General features: G+C 43.4%; 1 protein-coding gene across 3 annotated transcripts in view; it reads left to right on the top strand.

The window, feature by feature from the left end:
• Positions 1-18384, top strand: part of LOC149308879 (E3 ubiquitin-protein ligase MID2) — a 203834-nt gene extending 185450 nt beyond the window's left edge. For all 3 annotated transcript variants that reach the window (XM_089536612.1, XM_089536613.1, XM_089536615.1), the window contains exons 8-10: positions 1765-1926; positions 9981-10188; positions 13539-18384. In XM_089536612.1, the coding sequence (XP_089392738.1) occupies positions 1765-1926; positions 9981-10188; positions 13539-13941 (773 nt within the window). In that variant the 3' untranslated portion in view covers positions 13942-18384. The remainder of the gene's footprint in view (positions 1-1764; positions 1927-9980; positions 10189-13538) is intronic.
• Positions 18385-19392: the final 1008 nt, after the last annotated feature.

Below are 19392 nucleotides of genomic sequence, written 5' to 3'. Positions count from 1 at the left end.
GCTAGGGAATCCTGGAAATTGTAATGTATTGTGCGACAGAGCTCTCTGACTTGTCTCACAAAACTACAGCTCCCAGGATTCCCTAGCGTTGAGCCAGGGCAGTTAAAGTGGTCTCAAACTGGATTATATCTGCATTGTGTTTCAGACCACTGTTATACTGGCAGGAGAAAGCACTGCTACTTTAAAGGGGGTATTTTTCATATATGACATCAGCATTTCCCAAGCATTGGTGTGTTGGACTCCAATTCCCATTGTCCCCAGCCATCATAGTTGAGAGTGGTTGCTGCTGGTGCATTGAACTGATGTAACTGTAGGCAGAGATAGGACTGTGGCAGGAGGAAGAAAACTGTAGGAGTAATTTAAGATCTTGCCAGATTTTCTGTATGCACATACATTGACTGTGGTGGTGGCGGCAGCATTCAGTTATTAACAGGTTGCTTAAAATGTTTTCTTCTGCTTCTGGTCACTATCTTGGTCTTTGAAGGGGCTACGGGGAAAAGGAGATACATGTAATCGTGGCTCTGCTGACCCAGGTGGTTACCAACAGCTGTTATCTCCTGTTGCTACAGCTACCAAAGCTCTTTGATGAATAATTCCTGCAACTAGAGCCCAGATAATCCACTTCCCGTGATTAGTACTGTTTACACATCTTATCTCGTTCTACACTTTATTATCTTCCTGCCGATTTGCTGCAGTAGGTTTATCATTTATAAAGAACTCCCTTTTAAACCAAGCAAAAAAGTCCCCAAGGTCCACCAGCAACCTCATCCCAGAAGCAGCCAGCTAGCCAGACAAGCATCAGCCCATCTCTGGTGTATTTTCGGTTGCTCTCCAAAGCACTGGTCTTACATCTCCTCCTCTCCCTGTGGAAAAGTGATAGCATACAATAATGTGACCTCCAGCCCATTAGCCTCCCCCTCTTCCGGCAGGCCTTCCCCAATTGATAATGTCCAGAACCAATTGAATCCCCCTCCTCTTACTATTTTTCTCATTCGTGGATTGTTTATTAATTTCAATGTATTGTGATATATATTTTAACCATGTTTTATTGTTTAATTTTATACCTGGGAGGGAAGGTTGGGCCAGGGTCTTGTTAGGTTTGTTGTTTTTATTGTTGTGTATTGTACAAACTTTGTTGTTACCCGCCTCGATCCCCAAAACGGAAGAGGCGGGATGTGTGTGTGTGTATATGTGTGTGTGTGTGTGTGTGTGTGTGTGTGTGTGTGTGTGTGTATATATATATATATATATATATAATTACTGTATTTATAATTGCAAATATTAAAAATAATTATTTTATTTCTGGTTTCTCAAAAGAAACTAATATAGTCACTTTCAGTAACTATTTTAAGAAAAAACTACACATGTATCTGAATGCTATAAAGCCACCGCCTGTGGTACTAAACATTCACTTCTCATGTCTAGCTCATAATGGTCTCCACAGCAAAACATGAGGCAACAGCACTTCAGCCATGGGATAGCACTTCTTCACCATCAATTTAATAAGCCCATGCCCTTTTAATTATAAAAGTAGTTAAGTTACAGGTAAGTTACAGTTACAATGTGCAAAGAGTGAAGTCATTCTTTGTTTAAGTTACAAGTTTAATGTACCCAATTATGTCTTCATTATTGGGGGAAATTAATTGAAGGCAGCTAATCATTTGTAATGTGTTATTTCCATGCTTTAAGCTAAATGGCCTTTTTGCTCTGATGCGTAGCCACGCTCTCCATATGTCCTCTGTGCTCTTCTCCTTCCTTCTCCAGGCTTGTACAACTCTATGGACAGCTGGATGATTGTCCCCAACATCAAGCAGAATCACTACACAGTGCATGGGCTGCAAAGTGGCACACGATACATCTTCCTTGTCAAGGCAATAAACCAGGCTGGCAGTCGGAACAGTGAACCCGCTCGGCTCAAGACAAACAGTATGTGACTCCAGACCTGGGTTGTTGTTTCTTTTCCCTAAGCTGTCAACAGGAAGGGAAAGCCAGTGTGAATGGTTGAGTTATCAAAGCCTCTTTATAGCTATATGACCCCAGTGGTGTCATGGTATATTTTGGAGTGCAGGTATTCATCTTGAGAGTTTCTGTGATTATCTCTCACACAGAGATGTAGAAAGATCTTGTAGCACCTTTGAGACTAACTAAAGAAAGAAGTTGGCAGCATGAGCTTTTGTAGACTTAAGTCTGCGAAAGCTCATGCTGCCAACTTCCTTCTTTAGTTAGTCTCAAAGGTGCTACAAGTTCTCTCTACATACTGATCCTACAGACCAACACAGCTATATAGTATATTTGAATTCTCCCACACAGAGTGAAAAAGAAAAAGTAGACATCTCTTCTGTTCCATATTAACAGGTACCACCTCTATCAGGAACTGGTTTTTTAAAAAGTCGAATGGGTCTTAACCGCTTATTCAAGGAAAAAAAAGATCTTAATGTCAATGGTAATGATTTAGCATTTGGAGATTTCTTGGCAATTACTCAAAGAATAAATTATTTTTAAATAACTTTTCAAACCCTGTGAAGACCCACTGTGACACCCAAGCCAGTGGAAATATGATTAAAGCAGTGCCATTTTTATAGAAGCTCCATTGATTAACTGATTTTATTTATACATTACCTTTCTGCCTCCCCTGAAAGCAATTAGAGGGACTAACAAAATTCATATAAAAATACAATTTAAACAGAATAGCAGATTAAAAACATGTTAGTAAAAAGAAATAGCCTTCTTCAAATGAAGCCCAGTTTAAATACCAAAAGTCTGTCTGAATAAGAATGATTTTTTGTGGAGGCACAAGGACAACAGGAAAAAGATAGTCTAGACTCCCTTAGGAAGGGATCCCAGAGCCTAGAAACATCTTCAAGAAAGTCTTCTCTTGCACCACACCAAATATGCCTCTTAGGGCAGTGGAACAGAGAGAAGGCAGTCCTCTGAAGATCTTCAGACCTAAGGAACTGTCTTTGAAATAGCTTCAACCCAAGTTGTTTAAAATTTTTGGATCAGAACCAGGATTTCCCATGGTCAGATCAGACATCTCCAGATATAGGAGCAGGTAGAGTACTAACTTTAATTGTGCAAACATCTTTCTGGTCACCAGCTGAAATTTGAGCATCCTGGCTCAGGACTGAATCCAGTAATACTTTCAAACTGCAAACGTAAGGCTTCAAGGGGGCAGTAGGACCATCCAACAGAAACTGATTTCTTACCTCTGGATCAATAGAATTCATTATGCATGAGGAAAAGAAACAGAGGAAAGAGGGGGGCAGGTTGTGCAGATCTACAAAGGCAAGCCTCAGACCTACTGCTAGGAATAACAGGTCCCCAGCTTTGCTTGACCCACAGAAGCTGGACTTTGGTGTGTTTAGGAATCCCTCCCCGCTTCTCTCTTAGCCTTGATGTTTCAATCCCATCTCTTTCTGCACACTTGACTGGATGTTTAAAATGATGTATTACCTCTCATCACTCCTTAGGAAGCATAGGGTACATTTAAGATAAAAACTAAGTCAGATCCCACCTATGGTTTAAGGAGAACTACTTGAACTTTGATGAAAAGCAAGCCTCAGATCCATCCTGTTTTTTAAAAACCATTAATATTGTTCAGAAAGTACTGCTTAAGTATTTGTGTAGGCTTCCAAAGGGGTGAATTGTTAGCTTGATGGATAAGCTGAGTGCTAACACACACACACCCTTCGAGGGGTGTTGATTCATGTCAATAAATTGGTGGGAACAAGAGGGGTGGGGGAAAGTGGGGTGAGGCCGGCTGCCTACTCTGTCAGTCAGTCATGCTAAGTGCTCCGTATCACAGAGAAGCTCCATTTGCTAGATTAACCCAGCACCCAATCAAAGTCTTCACTGGGATTCTTTGCTGTGGATTTGTCAGCTTTTAGCTCCCTACACTTGTCAAATAAGGAGCAGGGATTGCGGGGAAGTGCCACAGAAGTCCCGACTCTACTGATTATATTGCCAGCTCATAATAGAGGCTGTTAACAGAAACAGTGCCTGCCTCCCGTTCCCCTCACTTTTTGTACCAGGAAGATTGCCTGACTATTGAAGCACACGGTATCTAGCTCCGAGAGAGCAAATAAAAGGATGTTCAGAAACAGAGTGCCACAGTTGCTTTTGCTGTGCTGGGATATAGGCCAACCTACTAACTAAAGTGGCTCTGACTCTTCCGCAGGAAACCAAATGACGAAGGAGCTCCAAAACCCATAAGGGTCCTTTCCCAGTTGCTGGCCTTTTGGGAGCATTCCTTGCCTGCCTCCCTTTCTGTTGTGCTTCCTAGTTTCAGGGGGCAAATGTTCACATTGTTTTGTTGTTATTTTAATGAGGCAACAAAATTGAAGAGTGCAGCCACTTTGACTTTAAGGAGCTATATTTGCTTGGCCTGGCCATTCATCTCCACCCTCTGAAGATGTGCTTGTCCCTTCCCCAGGATAGGTCATACCTAAGCAATCCCACCATATCTGTGGCATCCTCTTTTTCCAAAATCAAAAAGAGAGGATTTCAAAGATATCCTTCAGTAGTCTTTGTTTGTAACAGAAGGCTTTTTAAACCTGAGTCTTTGGAACCTCACTGAGCGCACAGCTGCAGGCTGTCATATCACTTGCGGAATTGACTGATTTGTCTCAATAAACCTTTACTCACGAGGAGACTTGTTTTCTCAAGCACATATTGCTGCATCTGGTAGATGATCAAGCCTGCAACTTTAGGCATCTGCATTCTTTGGGGCCTGCATGGCCATAGCACATATCCCTCCAGTTTAGAGAGGGAACTCTCTGAATTGTTATTATTATTATTATTAACCTTTATTTATGAAGCTCTGTAAATTTACACAGCGCTGTACACACAATCTTTTTAGTTAGACGGTTCCCTGCCCTCGGGCTTACAATCTAAAAAGACATGACACAGAAGGAGAAGGGAGTGGTGGAGGGAATAAAGTTTGACTGCCATCTATCCCGTGAACCCTAAATACCTCTGATTTGCCTTAAGGTCCTGTGAGGTTATTCCTACAAAAGTTCTTTCTCCATGATGGGAAAGGGAACTTTAGGCCACACTCGGCTGAATATTCATCTAGGAGGGACGTAACAGGTAGACTGATCTGACAGCCCTCCTGAATGCTAGCAGAGACATGCTTTAAGGGATCATCAGCAATTCTGCTTGTCTTGAGAGATCAAAGTAGAACTGTTACCCCCTTTCTTCCCAAGCACACATGTTTACTGTCCTTCCATATATTGGATTTCCAGAAACTGCCTGAGATTGAAATTGGTAACTCCACTGAGTTTGAGAACACCCTCAGGGGGGATTTGGCTGGCTGCTGCAGCACCTAAGCTCAGAAACCTGCCCAGTATCATCAGTTGTGTATTGAGAAGAATAGGTTCTGAGAAACTTCAGCCTGTGTGGCTGCAAGTATCCAGAGACAGGCCTGTTGGGACCCCCCCCCCCCCCCTTCTCTCTTGAGACAGCTTTGTTGCTTTCTCTCATCAGATGGCACTGCTTTTCCAAAATATGATTTCACGGGGATGCTGGATGTAAGGAACAAAAGTAGAAATGGCCTTGCAGAGTCAAAACAAAAGGTTGAGACCAGAGCTTGCATCAAGCAGTGGATTAGAATAGATCAGTGGTTAGCTCACACTAACCTTTGGCTCTCCAGATGTTTTGGACTTCATCTCCCTGAATTCCTCATTTGTTGAGGTCTACTAGGGTACATAACCTCCAAGACCTCTTCCAATCTGGTGATTCTATGAAAGGTCATGTCAGGCCCTGTTTATTTTTCCTTCAGGAGTGTGTGTTCAACACTGGCTTATTCAGTTGTCTCATAAATAGATGGTGACACTATTCATTGTCAACTAGTGTATGGCACTTAAGATTATCATGATGAGTAGGCATAAACATGCATTCTGGGTCATGCTTGTAACTCAAATAGCTTTGGCCCTCCACGTGTTTTAGACTTCAGGTCCCTATAATTCCACCCCACATAGCCAATAATCAGGGATTCTGAGAGTTGATGGACTACATAATTGGTAGACGAAAAGCTGAAAACCACTGGCAAAAATGCTGAGAGGATCCCATTCCCTGTGGTTGGAGAAGCAGCACATATATGTGGAAGTGAGGAACCTTTGCCCTTCAGATATTTTGGACTTCAGTTCCCAGAATCCCTTGCATGCTGTTAAGACTTGTGAGAGTTCAGAACATCTGGAGGGGCAAATGTTCCGCAGCCCAGCATGGAAGGAAGTGGGCATATTACTTCTGTCACTAACATGATACCCAGATTAGACACCTTGGGTTATATCAGCAGGCAAAATGCGAGATTGTTTAACAGGATCACCTGATTACTTCTTTAGATGACGAATATGTGGCCCGGCAGATGTTATTGGGCTATAGCTCCCATCATCCATCACTACTAGATCTGCTGGGTTTGCCTCATGGGAGCTGCAGACCAACATCATCTGGAGGACCATAGCACCTAGAAAGCAGGGTCATTAGAACATAACAAAACAATGTAAAACAGCAAAAGCCAAAAATTATCCTTTAAAACCATACCACTATATGCAGACTGAAACTAAACATAAAGGTTCTCCTGAATAAAGCATCATTAATTTTAAAAATGTCAACTTTGTGCTTACAGTCTACTAATCTAATAAACCCAAGAACTTTCAGCTGGGTATCATTTTACCTTTTAGAACAGGGGTGACCAATTTGGTGCTCTTCCAAACATTAGATTGCAACTACCATTGTTCCTCCCTCATTGGGTTGACAGAGTCTGATGGGAGTTTCAGTTCAACATTGTCTGGAGAGCCATAAGTTGTTTATGCTTTTTCCAACATCTCCATCCACACACATGCATATACAGTGGACCCTTGTTATCCACTGGGGTTTGATTCTAAGATCCCCTGTGTATAACAAAATCCGTGTATGCTCAAGTCTCATTATATATAATGACATAGCAAAATGGTGTCCCTTATAAAAAATGGAACATCAAGGTTTGATATTTGAAATTTATACTTTTTCTGAACATTTTTAAACCGTGGATGCTTGAATCCGTGTATAAAAAATCCATGTATAAGAAGGGCCGACTGTACACAAACACACAAAACAGAGATTAGATGTACAGTGGGCCCTTGGTATCCGCTGGGGTTTGGTTCCAGGACTAGTGACAGTCCAAGGGGACATGCATGTTGATTGAGACACTCACAGTGGAGGAATATTTGCCTTCTTTGCCCCCTTTCAGTCTTGAGAAGTATGTACTTCGAGGGCTGAGTTTTGCCACTCTCACCCAGCAGGATCTCCAAAAATTCATTTTCTGCTTTTGATTGGTTTTTGCAGCCTGAGTGGGGTGTGAGGAAAAGACCCTTGAAACTGGGGCTTTTCTATTGGTGCCAGAAAAATTACTGTGAAGCCACAAGGGCATGTTTTCCTGTACAGTGTAATAACAGAGCATCTGATGCAAGGAGTGACTGGCACTGGCTCTGGATGGGAGGGGAGGGAGAAAAAGTAAATGATGCACTGCTGGACTCAATGGCTCCATGAGACTATTATGCCAGCACTTAAGGGGGCTGTTCTTTCCCTTGCAATGTGCCTGGATAACTCCCATTAATGCTAATAGAGAGGAAAGCCTTAAAGGAATTCAAACTACTTACACTTGATTTCTCCCGCTTTGCTGGGTCTTTAGCTCCATTTCTGCCCCTTCTGGAAACATCTCCCTGGCTGGCTGTTAGCAGTCCTGGCGCAGATGGAGCTGTTCTTTAAATGTGAAAACTGTCCAGTTGGGGCATCCCAGTAAAAACCTCCCAGAGGCTACTCCTGAAATAAAAATTTATTTCTCTGTATTTTAAAAATGCACATGCATCCAGAAAACATCCAAAAAGGAACCTTAGTTGTTTTCATGTGATGCAGAAACAGCTTCAAACCTCTCACATGATCAGCATCAGTTCCACTCTAACCGTGTAACAGAATCCTGGGAAGCACCATTCTCCGTCTCTAGCAGAATCACATTGGTGGGGCTGCTTTTCATAGTCTGCCTCACTATTTTTATTTATTTATTTAATGTATTTATAGGCCACCTAAAGATCAATATGATATATTTCCCAAGCATCAAAACAAAACTTATAATTGTAAACAGCTGCATAAGCCAGTGTATGATCTGTGATCTATGATCTAGAGTATAGTGGCTAGAATGATGGAGTAGGATTTGGGAAATCCAGATTAAAGTCCTAATCCAATTGTGAACCTCACTGGGTTCCCTCTCTCCCTCCCTCCCTCTCCTCCATTGCCAAGTGGGGATTTGAATCCTGGTCTCCCAGAGTCCTAGTCCATCACTCAGTTTAGGGCACCGCACTGTTTTATGCACATATATGCATACATAGCCAACATTCAAATGCCAGACAGAACAAAGACATTTTTAAAAAAATCTAATTAAAAGCCATGACAAAAGGAGAATGTGTCCCTTTGTTCCAATAAAATAGTCCAGTCCTTGGTGCCTGACAGTCTGATAGTTCTTCATGGTATACCAGAGAGGTCTACTAAGGCCAGTCTGAAGGCCTGGACCAAACCTTCAGTAGCCAAAAACGGTTCTTTAAATGGGCTCTAGAAACAACAGGCAACCTGCTAGTTTTGGGGAAACCATAGCTATTCAGCCTAGTGCACTATGACAGGGATGGGCAGTTTGCATTTTCATGTGCATTGGTGACTGGGGAATCCTTTGGGGCTGCACAGGTTGTAGATAGAGGGCTGGTAGGCTAGTAGAGGGCAGGGGAGTCATAAGTGGAGACAAGACAGGCAGGTCACAGACAACATTTTTTCCCCTTCATGCTCACACTAGCCTACCTTGCAAAGTTTTTGTGAAGATGAAAGAGTGTAGGGAAGAACCACATGCATCCCACCTTCCTCCTCCTGTTATTTCTGCTACTAGATAAGTATCTATTTTAAGCCAGTAAAGATGCAGGATGGAACTGAGCTCTTTGTTTGCAACCCGGGAAGCTGTTGCACCGAGACTGAGAGAAATGCACAGGAGAAAAATGCATTAAAAAGGCATAATGTATTGCTCTATCCTTTATTATGAAATTAATAGGTTATAGAAGCCATTTCCTTGTTTTTATGGGAAGCATCTCCTTTATTTTACTGTTTTTCCCAGACAGCTAGTTGATGTTCTTCCATTTCTGGGAACGTGAGGATTTTGACAAGATCGTGCATTTCATAAAGCAGCTGAAGACTTCAGTGGGCAGACCAGCGATGAGTAATAACTTGTGGAAACAAGTTGAAGGGGGGGCATACTGCTGTAACAGTGCCCATGCTTTGCAGGCTGAAGGTCATACATCCAGTTTCGGGTGTTTCTAGTTAAAATGGAAGCAGACGGGAAAGGGAAAGGTGTCTGCAGGAGACACCTGTCAGTCAGATCAGACAACAGTGGACTGGACTGAAGTGGACAATGGTAGCCATCTGGCTGTTCCTGGACTACAGTTTACAACTGCACTAGCCAGCCTAATGGATAGTTGAGGAATTGTGGGAGTTGCAGTCCAGAAACATCTGGAGAGCCCCTGTTGTTATCCTCTGACCAAGATGGATAAATATTGTGACCTGGTGCAAGGCAGCCTTCATGGATTCCTAGCCAAAGCACTGCATTTCTTTTCACAAAACCAAGCATGACCAGTTTTTCAAGTAAATTTCTTATAAAACGGAAGCTTTGGAACTCTCTGCATCAGGAACTTCATTTAATCCCCTCCAGTCTTCCAGATGCTTGCTGAAATTCATTTAGTTCAGATGTGCTTTTGCTGTTGCCCAATCCCCAGAGTTTGCTTATAATATCCTGTTTTTACTTTGGTTAATTTTAGATTGATTTTATTGTTACAATTATGTGGCTGATGGAAGGGGGGGTTTGTCCTAAAATGGCACATACACAAATAAGCAAGGAAGCCTCTCAAAAGGATGGAACCCTCTGGTTTATTAACATTGCATTTTACCTCTGAACTGCATTGTCTTTCCAGGCCAGCCCTTCAAACTGGACCCCAAAATGGCTCACAAGAAACTCAAAATCTCCAATGATGGGCTCCAAATGGAGAAAGATGAGAGCTCCCTGAAAAAGAGCCACACACCAGAGAGGTTCAGTGGGACGGGGTGCTATGGTGCTGCGGGCAACATTTTCATCGACAGTGGCTGCCATTACTGGGAGGTGACGGTGGGCTCCTCCACCTGGTAAGTAGGTTCATTCCTAGAGCTAAGCAGAGCTTGGAAGCCTTAGATGTTTTGGATAACAAAACCCAGAATCCACAGCCAGTGTGGACACATTGGCTAGGAAATTCTGAGAGCTGTAGCGCAAAAAGTAATGTTTTCCCAAGCTCTGGTGCTAACCTAAAGCAGGACCATTTTTATTATTTTTTTGGTAAGAATTTGGCAGCTTTCACAGATTTCTTCATATTCAGGGAGGAAACATTTTGAGATTCAAAAAATTGTGAGAGAACGGAAGCTAACAGACTGGCCATTCAGGCCAGGTTTTTGCTTAACTGAATCTAGATCTAGACAGACTCTAGATTTCTCTCTTTGTATTGTCATGTTCAACCAAGATAGCGGTGAATTAAAGAGCCAGCATGGCATAGTGGTTTGAGGGTTGGATTATGACTCTGGAGACTAGAGTTTGATTCCTAGTTCAGCCAGGAAACCCACCTGGTGACCTTGGGCAAGTCACACTCTCTCAGCCTCAGGGGAAGGCAATGGCAAACCTCCTCTGAACAAATCTTGCCAAGAAAACCCAATGGTAGGGTCATCTTATGGTCACCATAAATCAGTAATGACTTGAAGGCACACAACGACAACAGCGCTGAATTAGGATTGTCATCTTTTTCCTCCAAGAGGTTCTTCTTTAACACTCCTGTATATGTGGCAGGTATGTATAACCTGATCCTCTCTGCTGGGAATAGCTGTACCTATTGAATTTGGTAGATATAAGGTATAAGATGAGATAGAAGTTTGTTTCAGCAGCTTTTTTGAAGAATTTATCATGCTGGCTGGCAGATTCCAGGTGCAGTACCTCAAAAAAGTAACTAGTTTATACTAGTAAGCATTATTAAGCTAATAAAATAATAAACCAATGATATAATAAAATGTTGCCTTAAAATCAACAGGGGGGGGGGTTAAAATTAGAGGAAAACCCTGGTCAAAAATATGTATTCAGTTGGTAGCAAAAACATCCTAGCCTAGGACTCTGGACCCATTCACGCTACACAATTATAGTGGTATCATTCCATTTTAATTGCCATTGTTACATCTTGTGGAATCCTGGGGTTTGTAGTTTGGTGAGGCACTGAAGTGATTTGGCTGAGTATTTTAAATTTTCCTCCCTAAAATGCCAATTCCAGGATTCCACCAGATAGAACCACTGCAGTTAAAGTGGAGTAATACCACTATGGTTGTGTAGTGTGAATAGGACCCCTTTCTGTTCTATTTCAATACTTCTTTTCTGCACTGAGTAGGCCACTGCATGGCCTCTGCCTCAATGCACAAAGGCTAGATTGTCTATATGGAAGAAGGCAGTTTCTCAAATAACAGGCCCTAAACAGTTTAGGGCCTTATGAACCAAGAATTGCACTTAAACATGAGTCAGTAGCCAATAGCAGATTGACTTATTCAGCTGACCTGCAAGGAGCCTCCTATTCCCACCTTCTCCTGAGTTCCTGCAGGGAACAACTAAAGAATAATTTTTCAGGCTATAGTCCTTAGCATAGATGGGGGAAAGTCCCTTTTTTGAACAACAATTCCCAGAATCCCCTGGCCAGTATGACCATGGCTTGGGGCTTCTGGTCTAAAAAGAGAATTTTTTCCAAACTCTGCTTCCCCTGTTTTCTGCATTAAAAAAAACACATGCAAATTTTACACAGAATAAATCCTGAGCTATCGTTTTCTATGCAGAAAAATGTTTTCTGTGCAGAAATGCCACTTATGAAATTTATGCGGAGTAAGTCCTGAACTGCATAAGGTCTGCATATGTACTGACGGTACAGTTTTCAAAACTTTCATGTAGTGGGAAGAAATTGCTAAAAGTACCTGTTGCTTCCTTCAAGAGTGAAATGAGCAACTAGATCCCTAGGCAGAAAAGGCTTTCAAGTGCCATTGGGCAGCATATCATACAGCCAATGCAGAAACTTTACAGATTGCAATAGTAAGCCATTTTTCAGGGTGCTATTTTTGCTTTGGAAATATGTGTACGTGTGTCTCTCTCTGCAAGCCATTTTTGCTGATGGGCCTCATTTCAAAACCCATGGTGGCAGCAGGAATGGCACACACTCGTATGTACTCTTCCAGGTACACAAACAGCCAACCATTCAGTTGGCGCTACAGGGAGGACAGGCACATATAATTGAGCTGGGGTATGACTGTGATTCAAAGCAAGCCTCGGGCATGTGTCACACTGAAATGCATTGATCAAAGCACAGCAGGGACCTGCAGCTTCCAGCTATTGCTACTGAACGTCCTCAGCCCCTGCACAGTCTCCCAGTCGAATTGCCTTTCTCTGAGCCAGCATCCAGCCTTCCTTTGTCTCCCTCTTCACAAAGCTCACTGCTCAGTTTTGTGGGGGAAGCTTGCCTGATAGCTTCATAGCCAGCAAGCCACTTCAAACTCAATGCCAGCCCTTAGTTACATTTTTTTCCAACTATTAGGGGCATTGCAATGTCGCTGTCACTCAATCTTGGTGTGGTGGTTGAATGTTAATTTTGGTTTAGAGCTGGCCCTAAAGGCTCAAAGTGAGTCATAATATATTTCAATCCCTCCCAGTGTTAAAATCTGACTCGTGTGCTAACCTGTTTAACAAAAGGTCTCACATAGCTTCACACTTAGATTATCAACAGAACCCTAGGGTGGGGGACCATTACTTTTTGCTGCAAGAGAACTACTTACGATTTAGTCTTTTGATTATGTGACTTGTTCATTGAGTTCTCAGAGCAGCATACCAAACGTTGTAGTAAAACACTAGCACAAGAACTTCAAAATGCCACCATACACTGTAAGCAATAGAAAAACAGTCAAAGGAATTAAAAAGAAGCATTTAAGCAGGATTAAAAAACAATGCGCAGGGGATTTATAGGGCTTGAGAAAATAGAAAGGCCTTTGCCTGTCGCCAAAATGATATTAAGGTGACCACCAGGACAACCTCTTTGGGAAGAGCATCCCACAATCCAGTGAAATGCCATCACCAAGTAGGCTCTGACACCTGTAACCACATGTAACACTTGCAAAGGCAGGGACAGTAAAAGAAGCACTTCATTATCATCTACATTTGTGTTCCTTCCTTTGAGAAACCTAAGGTGGCACACATATTTCCCCTTCTCCCTTATCTTCCACACAGCAACCCAGTGAGGTAGGTTAAGGGTAAAGTGATAATGACTAACCTAAACTCACTTAGTGGGTGTTGTGGCTGAATGGATATATGAACTCTGAGCTTCCTGGAGGAAGTCCAGCTCTTAGCCTCATAACTCCAATTGCTTCAGATTAGTTCATTTTGTTCAGTCCATTCTCCTGAAGATAACTCTTTTTCCCCCCTGTTTCTCTAGGTATGCTATTGGCATTGCCTACAAATCAGCCCCCAAGAATGAGTGGATTGGCAAGAACTCCTCCTCCTGGGTCTTCTCTCGTTGCAACAACAACTTTGTAGTGCGGCATAACAACAAGGAGATGCTAGTGGACGTTCACCCCCAGATGAAGCGCCTGGGCATTCTCCTGGACTATGACAACAACATCCTCTCCTTCTATGATCCAGCCAACTCCCTCCACCTCCATACATTTGAGATTTCTTTCATCCTGCCTGTCTGCCCCACCTTCACCATTTGGAACAAATCTTTAATGATTGTCTCGGGTTTGCCTGCTCCAGACTTTATAGACTACCCTGAGCAGCAAGAATGCAACTGCAGACCACAAGAGTCCCCTTATGTATCAGGAATGAAAACTTGTCATTGAGGGGTAAGGGAATCCCCTTTCTCTTCCAATCTGGTGATGCTCGACAGTGACTTGCCACATCTGGCTGGCTTCATGTCCCAAGGAAAACTCAACCTTCTGTGGCACAGCCGTCAGAGGAGAGTGTGAGTGTGAGTGAGTGTGTGTGGATAAGGGTTGTTATCATGGACTAAGATTTTTATTTTTATTTTTATTCTGTTAGCACTACTGAATTTTCTCAGAAGGAATTGGCATGTCTTGTCCATTTCCTGGTGGGAAAAGGGGTGTCATGGCAGGGAGTGGGGGAGGTCAGTCCCTCGGAGCTGCCAGGGAGTTATTAACGTGGAGAGTTTTCTACTATGTGGGAGGGAGATAAACCATATGTATAAGTTCTCAGTGGACCTTGTAATGGTCCAACCTGCCATTTTGAGACAGAACTGCCTAGAAAATACAGGACTGTCTCACATCATAGCAAACAGTCATATGCATGGGTCTTTTTTTAGTCCTCTACACATTTTCACTGTGTGTGGAGAAGTGGTGTAGTGGTACATTTTGAAGTTCAGGCACTCATTACAACGGTCCCAATAGCCAACCCTCATCCCCCCCGACCCAACACCTCCATGCAGACAGCCCTGTTGAACTAGCCATTTTTATCTCCAACACAAACAGACCTTTTATGAAGGCCCTTAGCTGCCCAATCAAGACTAAGCCATCTGAAAATACGACAGTGATAGTTCATAAGAATACATTGTTACTGGGGGAAATCCATTTCCCTATGCACCCCCCCCCCCCCCGCGCTTCTCTTAGGATTGCAGGGAAGCTCAGAGGGGACAGGGAAACCTGAGCAGGGTGGCACATGACATTGCCATTTCCACTGCTCAAAATGTTCCTTTATAGAATCATAGAATTGTAGAGTTGGAAGAGACCACAAGGGCCATCCAGTCCAACCCCCTGCCATGCAGGCCCTGGCTTCACCACACCACTGGCAGGGAAGAGGAGCAAGATGCCACTGCATGTCCACCAGCATGCATGCCCCTACCAGCTCTGCCCGCACCAGCTTCTTCACGTGCAATGCAATGTCTGCCAGCAGGAGCTCACACATAATCAGCAGCAGATGCAAATTGCAGATATTCTGCAAATACTGGAAGGAGCAGAACTGATGGGGCATACAATGTTTGGAGTGGGATCGTTTGGTTCAGTCTTGTTTTTTCCTCCACACATAGTTTAAATGTGCAGAGACAACATCTGCAGAGCACTCTTGTGAAATGAAGTGCATATGCTTGAAAGCCTTGGCCTGTCAGACTTCACATGCATGTTTACATGGCATTAAAAAAAAGAAAACTCTATTGCTTAGGGGGCACCACAAGAAATGCATCTGGTCCAAAAATGAGTGAAGCAGTGGCTGTCTGGAGGGTTATGACTACTGTAACATATCTGGTTTTTGTAATGGAAAGGATTGGCCCTTTTCTGTCTGGTGCACAAATGCAATTACAAAGGAGTTTTCCTATTTGAGTTCAATTTACTTTCTCAGGGAGGTTTTCCAGAAAGGGAAATGGAATCTCCAAACAGCTCCTAAGCATGAAGTGTGAGGAGAGGAAACATTTATTGCACACTGGAGACCAGTGAGTTGCTTGTCAACTTGTTACCTAATGGGAGAGGCTGAAATGTCAACTTCCATTCTTTGTGTTTGAATATAACCAGTATCTTGGTGCCGGCCATTTTCTGTGCAGTAACTCCCCACAGAAAACTCACACTAGGATGAAGCAGGCTTGCTGGTGATCCCTAATGTTGATGACAGCAGGTGTCATCGTATGGCTTTTGGATTCCAAAGACAAATGGATGGAAGAGCCAAGAAACCTTTAGAACAGCCCAAAGCTAGTTGCCTTGTTGTGTTGATATCAGGGCCAGCCAATAGGATCTGCAAAACATACGGAAGACACTGGTTTGGGGAGGCTGTTGTGGAATATCAGCAATAGTTGCTGATTTATCAGAAAAGGAGTCCCAGGCAATGCAGGGTCCAGAAGAAAAAGAGGCCAGGGGAGTGTAGTGGGGAGAGTGTTGTAGTTCTAAACATATTGGGCCAAAAATCCCCATGCACACAACACAGTCTTCCAATAGGCAGGGCTGCTGCATCGGAAGCTCGTGCTGTTCTAAAGGCTAGAGCCAGTCCAGAGATGGTGTCCTGGCATCACCCTTTATGACCTGTCTGAGCTATTTTGCACAGCCCTGTTGTCCCTCTGCTGTTCAAGGAGCTCCAGTTCCAGCTGTCAGTCGTTCATGCTGAGTTCCTGTTGTTAACAGGCTGTCCTCCCACTGCCTTCATCTGTCACATCATGCAGCCCACGCTGCTGCTCTTGGGCAGCACTTGGTCTTCCTTTGGGGCTCTCAGTTGTGAAGGAGTTGATCCACCCCAAGGAAATTGTGTGTGTGTGTGTGTGTGTGTGTGTGTGTGGAGCATCCAGTTGCAGATCTCTGCCAGTTTCAGTTCACATGGAAAGCAAATGGGGTAGTAGAGCAGTCATGCAGAGAGGTGGCTGCTGCCATTGTTGCAATGAGTAGTGTTTTTTCATCTACTTGGAATTACCTCATAGCATCAGGGTGATGATAGCTCCTTGCAGGGACAGCAGATCAGAAAAAGCCAAAGACTTTCCCCAGCACAATGTACTCCCCCCTTTTGTGTAATTCAGAAGCTTTCAGGGGCTTGCTGTTTTATTAAGAACAAAAGGCTGCAGCTGCAAGCAGAGGCTAGCTTCTTTGTTACAGGCTGGGAAAGTATTGTGTGTATTTGGAAAAGAAAGAGACTCAGCACTTGGAGACATCATGGGCCAGCCACACAAGAAATTGGCCACAGAGTCCAAGCCAGCCCAAACCAGTAAGTTGTCCCCTGGTACTTGTTGGGGATTTTTTCACTGCCTGCCCCCCCTCTTTCTCAGAGGGCCCAATTGCAACATCCTAACTAGGATGTTTACGCTCTTTGAGCTGAAATCCTGTTGGTTAGTCCCAACTAGAGTAGACCTATTGAATCAGTTCTTCAAGAATGAATTAGCACATAGGTAAATCCAGTTGATTCATTGGATTTTCTTTAGTGGGACTAAGAATAGGATTTAGGCTGTTGCTGGCTAGGGTTGCACGGAAAAAATGGACTTGTTCCCTGTACCCTTGGTAGCATTATTGTGGGTTGGAAGGCTATGTAACATTTCTTATCTCAGACTTGGCTCTAGCCGGGTGCCAGATGAGATGGATTCCAGCTATCGGAATCTCCTAGCAGGCTATACTGACTGGGAGAATTTGAGGAGTCATAGTCCATCACATCTGGTGGCACAAGAATGAAAGAGATTTCAAGAGCTCTTTGAGCACAAGGGCCATTTCAATGTGATGCTTAATGCCTTTATGCAAGATAAAGTGGCACTGATTAAAGTCATTCCTACAGCAGTGGAAGGGAAGAGGCAACATCTGGTTATGGCTGGATGGTGATGCTTACAGCTGTGGTCCAGTTAGCACAAAATGTTTATTTTCTTGTCTTTGGTTGCTAGCATACAAGCCACTCTCATGTTCTCAACTAGTAATTTGATGGAGGAAACGACCATTGCCACCTAGGTACTTGTTATTAAAGCTCTGTCCATTGTAACTGTATTTAGTTTGCCAAACGTCCCCTCTGTGGCCTTTTACCCCACTGTCCCAGCCTGTTAGCTTTCCCAGACCTTGTGTGTTAGACGACAACAACCATCTTCCGCAGACAGTGTAGCTCATGCTGCTGAGTGATTTTCTAAAATAATAATAATAATAATAATAATAATAATAATAATAATAATCCCAGTCTGTTTAGAGGGCACCAAGTTGGTCCATATAGGAGGTCGATTTGTCCCTGGTAAACGCTTCCCCCCTAGCAATATGTACCAACCTCTCAACAGGGAAAGCCCCAGTGGAGAAACACCTCCTGGTGTGAAGGGATTTTTCATTTGAGACAAACTCCCATGTCTCAACCGTATGGTGTTATGTCCCCATCTTATGTTGAGCTTCCATGTGCCAAACAGAACTATGGGATGCCACTTCAGGGAAATGACTCACCCCCAGGGGATCAAGCAATTTGTAGCGCAGCCCTTAGTAAGTCATCTAGTCAGCAGAAAGAGACTGGTGTTAAATGAGGAGTTCTCCCAAGTTGCCTGCAGTTATAAGATTCTTCTCCCCGTCTTATTTTGAAGAGATCGACGAGGGAAAAGAGCCTCAGTGGAAACTCTTGTGGAGTTATTCTTCCATCTGAAAACATGCATTGGTTCCTCATGACCCCCCCCCCCCCCAAAGCCATGTCAGGTTGTTTGTATCATACTAACTACATTATATCCAATTTTGGGGATGTGGTGAGCTTTTAGTTACCGTGAAACCTGTCAAACTTTTTTTTCCTGTGTATCATAATCGGTTTTGCAACTTCTTTGTTAATGTGTATATATAAATATATAAATATATATACATAAAAATATAATATATATGTATACATTCCAGATGTGTCTGTGTGGAATCAAGTATCTGGTTAACCTGCCTAGTTGAATTTCTGACACAAACATCCCCCACATCATGAAATGATAAAGGTCAGACCTGAGACTAGACACTGTTAAGTGTGAAATTGCCATTTCTTTTGCCTTTGCCAGTAGGCTCTCGGCATTTTCTAAAGGCAAAACATAGTTGTACATCCAGCATTTTTCTCCTCCCACCCCCATTTTGGTGGCAAAGCAGCTTTGGGATGGTTGACCACCAGCTTTAAATGTGGAGGGGATGGTGACTACTCTTCCTTGTTTGAGATCCTGCATTTCTCCTGCCAGAGTGGACAATAATAGGTGCTAGCTAGACAAACAACCTGCCTGACCAGGTGGAGAGCATCCCTATCTGAGGGTCCCAATGTCCACCCACTTACATTGAAAAATGTGATGGGAGACACATGGGCTGGGCCAGGAGTAGGGAACCTTTGGCTGTCCAGAGGTTTTGGACATCGACTTCCAGAAGCCCCAGTGGTAAAAGAGTTGTGGAAATTCCATCTTTTGGGCTTTTGTTCAAAAGGAATAGGGACTAGTGTTGGTGCTTGCTCAATTCTGCCATCACTGGAAGCCTTGGTCTCGGGGGGCTGTAAAGGGGATTTCTGAACACCATTCTTGTTACAGGTGCAGGTGGTCTCTGTCTGCCCCCTTTAAAAAAAGAGCTCTTTTGGATCAGACAAAAGGCCCACCAAGTCTAGCTAACGGAGAAGATGCCATCAAAAAGGACCAAAGTAAGGCCTGGCAGCACCTCCATCTTCTGGGCAAAAGTAGCTGCTCAGACAGTTGGGGTTTTTTTGGGGGGGAGGGGGTACATAACCTAAAAATGTTACTCTTTTGGGGGAGATGACTACAGCTGGCTTGGGAATTCTGGAAATTTTGTTTGCCTTGCTTACAGGATCCAGCTATGCTGGAATTAGGGAAAGCAGGTGGTCCTCTGAGCTAGCCC

Source organism: Sceloporus occidentalis, unplaced genomic scaffold, assembly GCF_023333645.1.
Source record: "Sceloporus occidentalis isolate IW3139 unplaced genomic scaffold, rSceOcc1.0.p SCAF_8, whole genome shotgun sequence".
Lineage (NCBI taxonomy): Eukaryota > Metazoa > Chordata > Lepidosauria > Squamata > Phrynosomatidae > Sceloporus > Sceloporus occidentalis.
This window is presented reverse-complemented; position numbering and strand designations above follow the sequence as displayed.